At 37.9% G+C, this 11,461-nt stretch overlaps 2 protein-coding genes across 2 annotated transcripts in view; one reads left to right on the top strand and one right to left on the bottom strand.

The window, feature by feature from the left end:
* LOC101854431 (cathepsin B) overlaps positions 1-6,666 on the bottom strand; it is a gene marked incomplete at its 3' end in the record, with an annotated part of 19,098 nt that extends 12,432 nt beyond the window's left edge. The window contains 3 exon segments of the mRNA XM_013086083.1: positions 30-115; positions 491-657; positions 6,625-6,666. Of these exon segments, the coding sequence (XP_012941537.1) occupies positions 30-115; positions 491-616 (212 nt within the window).
* A 2,407-nt stretch (positions 6,667-9,073) lies between these two features.
* Positions 9,074-10,729, top strand: LOC101851065. The gene is made up of 2 exons (XM_005104726.3): positions 9,074-9,293; positions 10,533-10,729. The coding sequence occupies exons 1-2, from the start codon at positions 9,094-9,096 to the stop codon at positions 10,663-10,665; spliced, it is 333 nt and encodes a 110-aa protein (XP_005104783.2). The 5' UTR covers positions 9,074-9,093; the 3' UTR covers positions 10,666-10,729.
* Positions 10,730-11,461: the final 732 nt, after the last annotated feature.

The following is an 11,461-nucleotide window of genomic DNA, read 5'->3' as shown; positions in this document are numbered from 1 at the left end:
AGAGAGAGAGAGAGAGAGGTTATGCTTACCTCATGAACACGGCATTTTTTTCCATATCAACTCCCAGCATTCTGCGTGCGCGGGCCAGCTCGTTTGGGTAGAAGTTACGACCAGCCTAATAATTTTAAGAGTAGAACAAGCGTAGATATTGTTGTTGTTGTTGTTGTTGTTGTTGTTGTTGTTGTTGTGGTTGGTGGTGGTGGTGGTGGTGTTTTATTCTTACAGTGGTTTGTCGTTGTAACTGTAGTTTTGGTTTGTCGTTTTCGTTGTCGTCGTCGTCGTCGTTGTTGTTGTTGTTGTTGTTGTTGTTGTTGTTGTTGTTGTAGTTGTTGTTATTGTTGTTGTGATTGTTGTTGTCGTCGTCGTTGCTGTTGTTGCTGTTGTTGTTTTACAGAGGATACAATGCAGTGTTTTATTGCAGGAAGGTTCGTGAAAAAAAACGTCCTTCTAGCCTAAAAGCTGAAGGATAAGAAGAAAAAGTCCTACTCACCTTCCATGTTGTGTTAGCGAAATTGTTGATGTAGTCAATTTGAGCGTCACTCAACGGCTCGAGATGGGACACTGGGGTGGCGAGGGCTACCCCCATCAACACACACAAAGGTAGCAGCACCTGCATTTTGCGGCTCTTTAGATCTTTCTTTTTCTTATTGTTAAACTCTGAAAAAGAATAGTTTAGGAAATTTTTTTAAAATGAAGCATACATTCGAACCTGCTCAAACGGCCACCTGTCTAAGACAACCACCTGTACAAACTAACGGCCACTTTCTACTCCCCACCACTTCCGTTTTTCTTTTCTTTAAAAAAATGATACTGTCACTGTCCAAGAGGAGCAACTGTCAAAGACGACCACCTTTATCCTAGACAATGGATCTGTGGTCATTTTGGACAGGTTCAAAGGGCAATACGAATACTCAAATAAACAAACCTAATTATTTAGAGGACAGCTTCAATTCAAGTGATTTGAATACTTCAAAGGGAATTACAGTCTCTGAAACTATCTACAAGAATAAAACATGACAGTGAAAAGTAGACAGAAATTTTTTTCTATACCAGAAGATTCGACCCTGCGTGTCACAACCGACTTGAGCAGAGTGGGGCGAAGTATTCCATCCAGCAGAGAGATGCAGATGCTCGATTAATTAGACTTCACCACTAGGGAATCGAACTTACTTCTTTTACATGCGAGGACAAAAAGCTTGGCAATTACATCACATAAACAAGGCCAGAAATGTTTCCCTCTTGGACAAGGAAAAGACGGTGAAGACAATATTAAGATTTTATTTATTCAAACCGAAACATCGGCTATTAGCTTGGTTTGGACCATGACCGCCGTTATCTCCATTGAAGGAGCACCCTTAAACTTGTTTTGTTTTATATTGCTTCTATTCCCACTCTGTGTGTACCGCTCTGACGAGAAATGCCCTGAAATCGAAAAAGCAACCAGATATTATAATATAGTTTTTTCAGATCAAATGTACACATAAGAAATACAAATGCCACATAGAAAGTTTCACGCCGCATAGAAAGTTCAAATGTTCAATAGGCAATTTTAGTGCACAATTGTGCGTAACAAATTCAAATGTACAAATAGCAAATCCAAATGTAACACAACAGCAAGTTCAAATGCCACATAACAAAAGCAAATATCCTCTACAAAGATTATTCAACATGACAAGCATTTTAATGTGCTCAAACTGAGTTGACGACAATCATAAGCAGTTTAATTTTAAGGTGAATTGATCACCATTTAAAAAATCCCAAGAATTATCCCGCGGAAAGAAATTCAGAGAGGACTGAAGCAACTAGACATCAATATGCAGTATGGCTGATGCAGAACATTTAGCGGTATGAATTTGCCAATAGTGAGGAAGCTGGTAGCAAGCCGTTGATCGAGTGGTCAATGCTTTGTTCGAGTAATGCAGGGTCGAAGGGGACCGAACCGCCCGATGCCATAAGGACCTAATTTGCTGTCAGTGACAAGGGTGGCCTGATCTTTCACGACTTTCAAGTGGATGGAATGGCAGCTTTCGTCTCAACCCATCCCTCTAAGAAACTGGTTCAACAATCCCCTCAACGAAGTATGCTTTATATGTTGCAACGCTCGTGCACAAAGACAGGCTTTAAATGGCAACTCGTTAATAGATTGTGGAAGAAATATCTACCTCTCCCCCCCTTACACATCTTTTCTTAACATCAACGAGAACGCTTGTGAATTTGGAAATACGATTTGAACCCTTGGTTCGGTGAAGCAAAAGACCAAATGCTCACTCAGCTCACTCATCAAGAAAGGATGGTCACACTTGCCCAAATGATGGAACAAAAAACACAAGCTGTGACTATAGTGAAAATGGCAGCAGCCTTCAGATCAATGCAAGACTATAAGCCATAACGTTTTGAAGTGCAACGATAAGTAAATAAAAGCAAACTTGGCTTTAGATTTCACTCAGTTAGTTCTATAATATACCAGCAGTATGTTGATTTGTATTATAACATTCGTTTTTGTTAAACATGTAAGTTTATTAGTTTATTTTCAGTTTTTAACATAATTTAACTATTACTTTCGTTTCACGTGATTTCTTCTTTGTGGCACCACACGGCTTACGTCTAGCTTTTTCATGGCCGAAAAAACGAAACCCTTTTACTTCTTACCTTGATGTACTTCTTATATTTTTATATATTAGCCTCCTTTTTAGTTTTAGTTAGAGTTTTACGGCACTTGCAACGCAATAAGGTTATGTAAGTGCCGAAGATTAGAGGTGTTACAAGAGAGTAACAGACACAAAAAAGGAGGAGAGATCAGGATGATAGATGCTAGATAGGAAAGAAGGAGCAAACCACACCACAGCACCCGCCAGCCTCCCACTTAGCCTCCTTTTACTCTAGTTCAAGCATATTTACATTTGAACTTGCAATGTGGAATTTGAATTTGCTATGTGTTACATTTGAGATTTCTATGATTACATTTGAACTTGCTATTGTTGTATTAGGACTTTTTATGACGTCATTTGTATATTTGGATTTGCTAGGTGGAATTTGGTCTTTCTATGCGGTCTTTGAATTTGCAATGTGTATATTTGAACTGAAAAAACTAGTTGCTCTGCACACTCAAATATTTTAGAGATATTCACGGCAAAAAAAATGAAACATTTTTTCAAAGATAAGGTATGCACAGAATATAAATTTTTCATAAAATATTATGTTTGTTGAGCATAATTTCAAAAGGAATTTATTTTTAGATCGAGAGAAAGAGCGATAATAATTTGAATAGGCAAGAAAAGCTCTGTGTATAATTGCATACAGTTTCAATAGACATAATAAGAGATGGACCTTTCTCTATCATTTCAATCTTGTAAATTGATTATGCCAGCAGAGTTGAATGTTGATACTCAATATTATACTTCTTAGCCATAATTGTTCAAACTTTTATTTTTCTAAATTCTTCCTTCATTCGTATACACCTTTGGTGTTACAAATAATTCATTAAAAAACCAACGAAACAACAACAACGGGGAAAGTTGATCTGATGCTTACCTTGTGACTGACGTCGACCTGAGTGAGGCTTTCTTGAGGCAAACAGGACTTTGAGCTACTCGCACAAAAACACCTACCAGGCGAGTGCGATAACTTTTGGTTTTGACACCTCTTATCAGACTTAAAACTGATACAGTGTCATCACTTATCAATCGCCTGACATGTCTCAGTAATGTTATTAATAGTTTTATGTGTCGATTTCATTGAATGCATGAGGGTCCTTCGTTTTGGATCATTTCACCGCTATCGATTTTAGATAATATACAAAGTTGAGCTTCTATCTATCTATCTATCTATCTATCTATCTATCTATCTATCTATCTATCTATCTATCCATCCATCTATCTATCTATCTATCTATCTATCTATCTATCTATCTATCATATCTGTCTATCTGTTTGTCTGTCTGTTTGTCTGTCTGTCTGTCTGTCTGTCTGTCTGTCTGTCTGTCTGTCTGTCTGTCTATCTATGACAAGCTAAATTGTGATCTGCTTTTATGACTTCCATTTTTTTCAAGACATTCGATGTTAAGAGAGATATAAAACTTCCAGGAAAATCAAACAATTAAAAACAATTCAACGACTTCTTTGTTGATGATAGGCATGATGTTCGGTTTTATATATATATATATATATATATATATATATATATATATATATATATATATATATATATATATATATATATATCTAGGGGGCTCTCGTGGCCTAGAGGTTAAGGGGTTGGCCTCTCATTCAAAAGGTCCCGGGTTCGAAACCGGGTAGCGACCGAAAAAATTTCTTCTCTAAAATTGTCTCCTTTCACCTTCTTTCCTGCTCTCTAGCTTTCATTTCCACTTTCTGCCCCCAACCTCTCACCTCCTTTGCCCCCTCCTCTGGGCTCCTGACTCTCTCTGCAGCCTTTCTACTGTTACTTGGCTCCTCCTTACTGCTGTCTTTCTGCCACACCCCTGATCTTCTGGTAGGAAAGATCTACACCTAGCGTTCTCGAACAAGGGCGAAAATCCTCAGAGGGCCCGTGTGCAAGTTGCGCACGTTAAAGATCCCTTGGTGGTCTAAAATCGATAAGAGTAGGCTTCGGCCGCCACCCGGCCAAAATTCAAAATTTCCTACCAACTGAAAATATTAGGTGTGTCCCGCGCACTCATATGACCTTATGCAGTTGCGAGCGCCGTAAAACACTTTACAAAAACAAAAACAAAACAAATATAAATATCATTACCACCCAGTGCCAGATCTGAGACAGACATCGGCGATCATGGTTCTTAATTCCTTCCTTTGCTCGGATGCTCTCAAAAAAGCTACGTTTACTTGATCTTTCCCTGTTGTTATTGTTACCCATTTGTTTAGGTTCCCTAAGTATGTTGTTCTGGGCCTTCCCCAGCTTCACTTGCCCTCAATTTTGCCAGTGAGAGCTAGATTTTCAAGATCCTTATGTCTATTTATGTGTCCCAAAAACTGCATTTGTCGTTTCCTGATTGTTTTTAACATTGAGCGTCCCACGAGGGCTTCATCAAGCACTACCTCATTTGATTTCTTCTCCTTCCACGATACTCTTATCAGTTTCCTAAGAAACCACATTTCTGTTGCTTCTATTTTATTTTCACTGTCTTTAGTGATTGTCCAGCATTCACAGCCATAATAGAAGGGTTGACCAAACATAGCATTTCAGAACTTTTATTATATCTATTATAGGCCTATAATATATACAATTTATGTATTAAATATATTTTACATTTAGAAAAGTAAGTTTTTTAATATCGATTTATTTGCTTTATTGTTGTTTTTTTGTTGTTTTTTGCTCTTGTAAACGTCAATGTCTTACCATCTCTTTTGAGTTCTACTCAGGTGGTTCAGACATTCGGTCTTTAGATTTAGTTTTAGTTTAAGTACGAACTTAATATTTAGATCCTTTAAGCACTGAGGATTCGAAATATTAATGGAGAGCAACATAACACAAAAAAGAAGGAGGAGGGAAAGAAAAGACCGATAGCAGATTTTCGATAGAAAACAAGGAGCAAATTACACCACAACACCCACCAGCCACAAAACGACACTCAATTGACAGCTGAACATGTATGAGACATGCATACACTTAACGAGATTCAACTTCAAAAAGACGGCTTGTCGAGGAAGAGACGACGTTAGAGAAAAACAAAACAAAGAAAAACGAAAATAAAGAAAAGCCAGAAAAAAACTTCGAAACGACATCCCCACAGGTAAGAGAGATTCGCAGAATGATTTCAAAAGACAGTTTCACAGGTAAAAGAGTTACAGGGAATGGAAGAAATTCTCACTAGTTAAGAAAGAATATTATTTTAGTCGGATATATTTTTAAAAGATATGTTTACGAGTAAAAGAGTCACATAAAATTATAAACAAACCTAAAATTCCAGCTCAGCTCAGTGAGTAAAACTTAAAATAGACGTATCTGCAGGTGAGAGATCTACGTAGTGGAAACATTCATAAAAACAGCTTAACAATTAAAAACGTTGCGGCGAAAAGAGGGGAGGTAGGGGGGGGGGGTTTGAACCTCTTCCCTAGAGCTGAAACTTAAAGACCTTCCCACCACTATGAGCTGGACAAATTAAATTATGTCCACTTTTTAAAAAGATGAATGAGCCTACATGTGTTTTTAAGCTACCATCGTCACAATGTAGGTCATGCCAAGCAGGTTTAGATCATGCCTGTAAAGGCCAACTGAGGTGAGAGGGATGAGACACGACAACAGGAAAACCGAGATATTGGGTAAAAACTTTCCCTATTTGGAATACGAACCGTAGTCTTCTGTGTGTATCGACGAGGCGCCTAACCACTTCACCACAAACACCTGTTAAATTATGTCCACGTTCATACTTAGCCTAGAGGCAACAGAACAACAAACAAACCGTGATAATCAAAACGGCAGGATTAGGTCCGCCCATATTCTTATCTACACAAATTGAGCTGCATTTCACTTAATAATAGAAGTTCAGCAACTTTCTTTGGAGATATAAGCACATAAATAATCGTGAATAATGATAAACCAATAAAATAATGCATGACACAGATGGACTTCACCGATTGCGGCAGAGTGTGAAATCAGGCAGCTTACTCAATAATCCAAAACAGCAAGACGAACAAAGCTCTGTTTGTGTTTCGGTGTGTGTGTGTGTGTGTGTGTGTGTGTGTTGTGTGTGTGTGTGTGTGTGTGTGTGTGTGTGTGTGTGTGTGTGTGTAAATGACAGTACAATTAAGTGTCAATGTTTATTGATCGGAATCATAATACGGCCAGTAATTGCTTTTCTTGATGAAGCAGCTATAAAACACTCCTCAACAAGACCACAGCGTGAACAAATTATTTTGTTTGCTGCTGAAGGTACGTTTCCTAAATTGGTTCGTATCGTTTTCTCACGACATTGTAACTGAGTTTTATTAGTATTCATGTTGCGTCAGGTTATAATGGTCATAGTACTTGTATAGAAATTAAAATACACACACACACGCACACACACGCACACACACACACACACACACACTCTCTCTCTCTCTCTCTCTCTCTCTCTCTCTCTCTCTCTCTCTCTCTCTCTCTCTCTCTCACACACACACACACACACACACACACACACACACACACACACACAAATACATAATAAATATATAATTATATATATTATATACATCATGTGTATATAAAATATATTATATATATATATATATATATATATATATATATATATATATATATATATATATATATATATATAATGTTATGTATATTTGGCCAGCTGTTCTTACCACAATGCCAACGCCATTTCTATTACATAATTATATATATTATATATATATATATATATATAAATATATATATATATATATATAATATATATATATATACATATTTAAATTGTATAATTATTCTCTCTCTCTCTCTCTCTCTCTCTCATATATATATATATATATATATATATATATATATATATATATATTATATATATATATATTATATATTTTGTAAATTTAAAAAAATCATATCTCAGAACTTAAAAAAACTTAACGAATGAACCGTTATCCATCCATTCCATCTGTCAATCTGAATTTTTGACAAGACATACCTTTAAGTGTTAGAACAATCCGTCGGCCGCCATTTTGCTACGTGATGAAGCCAAATAATTTTATTTAAAAAAATTCTACTTTAACATTTTCTCCGTGGGATTAGCCGGTCTTATCACAAGTACGACGCTAGACTTTTGTCCTTGCAATTGAACTCATTATGAGGCGTTATGGTATAATCAGGAGCTTGCTAAAATGATAAATTATAAGAAAATGGCATTTTTTATTCCGTTTGTCGATTTTTATAGATTTTAACAATTCTGGCTCAACACCTTTTATGTTGATTTAAAAACACATTGCTCTGTGGATTTTTGTTTTACTGAACAACGTTGATCAAAGGCCCAAGCACTATCACGTTTTGAAAGTTATCCGATTTCAGCGGTTATTTTCTCGCTAATTATCAGTTGGAAATAGGTGCCCCCTACCTTCTTCATTCCGAACTATCTCGACTTCTGTGGAAGATAGATGGGTATTTTTATTTTTTGAAAAAAAATGACTAACGGTCAAGCTGTAAGATAGCACGAAAAATTCCATTTATGCCCTAAAATTGAAGAACGGCTCATTCCATCGTGTTGTGAATCATATCTATTGGCTGCAACGACGAAGTGCCTAGTCATTGGAAATGAGACGACATAATGTTATTAAACGAACTTTATCATAGTCGTCTTTTCTGACGACGGGCCTGAGTATAGGTCACCAACAAGAATTCTACAGTTACTTCTGTCTTGAGCTACTGCAGTCTTTATGGTTGTCCAACCGTATCCCATCTATTGTAAGTCTGCCTGTTATACCAAGTGCACACTGCCAATCGAATTCAGTCTTATTCAGTAGGGGCTAGCCAGGTTTTCTTTCATAAAATGGTAAAGCCACCACTTTGACACAATTCTGCCGAATTCGGCTCAAAATATCAAAATCAAGCTAGTTTCTTTTCAAGGCCAGGAGTCGCACTGATCGTAGTGTGCCAAAAAAAGGAGTAGATCAAATTTACTCTTTCGTGGAGAAGAATCTGCCGACTGATTTCGAATAAGTTTGATTTGCAGTGTGCAAGGAGTATAATTTTCCCTTCCATGTGGTTTCGGTCCTTCTTCTCTGCCTCTCTCTTAGTAGAGTCTATTCTGAAGCTTGGTTGGAAATCTAATATCCATGTTCTGTTTTCTCAAGGCGTGCCCAAGGCACATCCGTTTTCACTTACTTATTTCGATATCTATTGTTCGGTAATTTATTTACTATCATAGTTTTTCATTTCCCATGTTGTCATCCCAATAATTAATCTGAATCTTTCTTGAGCAGTGTTGATAAATTCCTGTTGCATTAAGAAATAATATATATTCAAATTTGTACCTACTAATATTTATTTTTTAAAAAAAATTATTTTTTTTCTTGGGGGGGGAGGGGTGGTGGTGGTGGTTCCTCTTTATTCATATTATACTCTCTCCCTTCCACATATTATACAGCGCCTCAAAAGGACAAGATGACGTTTGGATCAGTAGCTACACTTCTTACTGTTCCTCTCTTGTGTGCGACTTTTTTCGCCTCAGTCACCTCGGTATGCGACACGGACTACATGTACAAAGAGAAAGAGGTGTGGAACTGGTTCAAGTTCCAAAAGCTGGATTCCAGTGGTAGGGCAAAGTGTGCAGTTGATGGAGCTTTCATCAACGGCTTTCGGAGGTACACACGTTGAAGAGAGATAAGCAAAAGAAAATATATATGCAATAATAATGCACAACATGCTTTTACACACCCACCAACACAATTTATATCATTTCTAAGAAGGCTGGCTTCGACCCTGCCTGTTAGTGCCAACTTGGACAGAAAGTGCAACAACTCCTCTTCATATACTCGATAATAATTTCCTCCCCGACGGGACTCGAACTCTGGTCTTCTGCGAAGCGTCTCAGCACTATGCCACACCCGCCGGTAGTTAGACAAAAGTATGAACAGAAAAAAAATGAAATAGTAAAGGATGAAAGAAAGTAAATATCATGACTAGATTTTTAAAAAGGGGTATAAAAAATAGAAATAAAAAAAAGAATGAAATGAAATAACATAAACAAAAAACCAGGAAAAAAACAGCACTGTAGTTGAGGTAGCGAAAAACGAAGCAAACAAAGTCAGGGAGAATAATTAATTGGTATCCTACAGAAATATTCTAATTTTAAAAAAGACTACCTTAGGGCTCTTCTTAACCCTATCTGTACGTCATGTTTTACTATCGTATCCATTCGACGTGGGGAACTCTGTACCACAACATTCCAAAGATGGAAATTTTCTCGTTAATGTGATCCGTACGATTTGCATAGCAGTCTATCAAAAAGATTTTTTTTAGAAATACGAAAGTTTCAAAGAGATCTTCGCACTAATAGTATTATCAAATGTGAAGAATACAACCCTGAGAGTACAAAATGACCCCAGAGCGTACGGATAGGGTTAAGCTTCTCACACTTCATGTCACCCTTTCTGCCTCCGCTTTAAGCACTTAATCCTCTTTCCTATCCACTCCATGTTCTTGCACCCCCCCCCCCAACTCTCTTTTCACTAATTGTTTAACTGTCCTCGTATCTTTACCCTGAACTAGAACCACGTTTTGGACTAATCTCTCCTGCAACTAATCCACACCTACACTCCCACCAAGGGTTTCATACGAGTATTTCACCACCAACGTCCTCCCTTTCCTGTCCCGACGCTCTATATTCGCTTCCCCCCCACCTCCCAACCGCCCCCTCCCCCTGTTTTTCGTGGCCTGCTATGCCCCCCCCCCCATCTCCCTTCCCTATCTCCATATCCCTCTCGTATCCCCCCCCCCCACTCTCCCTTGCCTCCCAATTTCTTCATAATGTTAATATTCGCCTCATACCTCCTCTGCATGCCCCCCCCCCCAACCTTCACTTGCGAAATTCGTCTTCTCAGACAGACCGTCTATAAAGACAACACCACTAAGGACGGCATCACTGGACTAAGGGCTATGTGCTGCAGACAGGCGGATTTTATGAAAGATGTGGGCTGTGTACATAAAGACTGGTCAAGTCAACGATATAAGTAAGTTTTTCTTTGGGACAGGGTTTCTGAATTCAAAATATTCGTTGGCTGCAGGCGCCAAGAAATACAGTCTTACTGAGCCTGGAACGAGAAACTTCGGTGTTGCTTCTCACGGGAATACGAATTGTCACCTGATAGATCAATTTTTGGTCTTAACTTTTAAGACTAATGCATTACTAACCTGCTTTGAACTCTAACTGGGAAACGTCAAAGAAATAAAATAAAGTTCTTGCAATATAAATCTCATTTTTAGGCACTACAGATTCCTTGTTACCCCTTTTTCTTCTTTTGTTTTAGTAAGAGTTTTACAGCACTTTAAACAACATTTGGGGCTATTTGTTCCGAAGGTTAGGGGTGTTACAAGAGAGTAACAGACACAAAACAAGAAGGAGAATATGTCGTATGGTCGATACGCAGATAAGAAAACTCACTGCTGGCATCTGTTTGATACGTAGAATGTTCACATGCTTCGCTGAGGTGACCTTTTTGTCCCAATTTATAAAGTCTGAATAGTTAATTTGTATTACTTAAGGGCTCCCACCAGCGATCGGCACTGTCGCCACAAAATCGGTAAAACCGAAAACATTTCCCTTCCTTCTCATATTATTATTCTTCTCAACCTTACCATGAAACGAGTGACAGGACAAGAATGTATGACCCGTTACAAGGTACTTCAAAATGACCCTGTGGAGAAAAGGTTTGCTGCTGTCATTCAACAGCCTTGCCAGGGACGTGAACAAATACCAATTTTTATTTGGCCTGAACAATTATCACACCGTATAATGATGTCCTTTGCATCC

The sequence above is a fragment of the Aplysia californica genome, unplaced genomic scaffold (genome assembly GCF_000002075.1).
Source record: "Aplysia californica isolate F4 #8 unplaced genomic scaffold, AplCal3.0 scaffold00433, whole genome shotgun sequence".
NCBI lineage: Eukaryota > Metazoa > Mollusca > Gastropoda > Aplysiida > Aplysiidae > Aplysia > Aplysia californica.
Note: the sequence above shows the minus strand (reverse complement) of the source record. Positions and strands in the feature narration are given on the sequence as shown.

Excerpts from the sequence above, each read along its gene's own strand:
- LOC101851065 (XM_005104726.3), top strand. The coding sequence starts at position 9,094 with ATGACGTTTGGATCAGTAGCTACACTTCTTACTGTTCCTCTCTTGTGT. Across the intron at positions 9,294-10,532 it reads TTCATCAACGGCTTTCGGAG|ACAGACCGTCTATAAAGACA; the intron begins GTACACACGTTG and ends TCGTCTTCTCAG.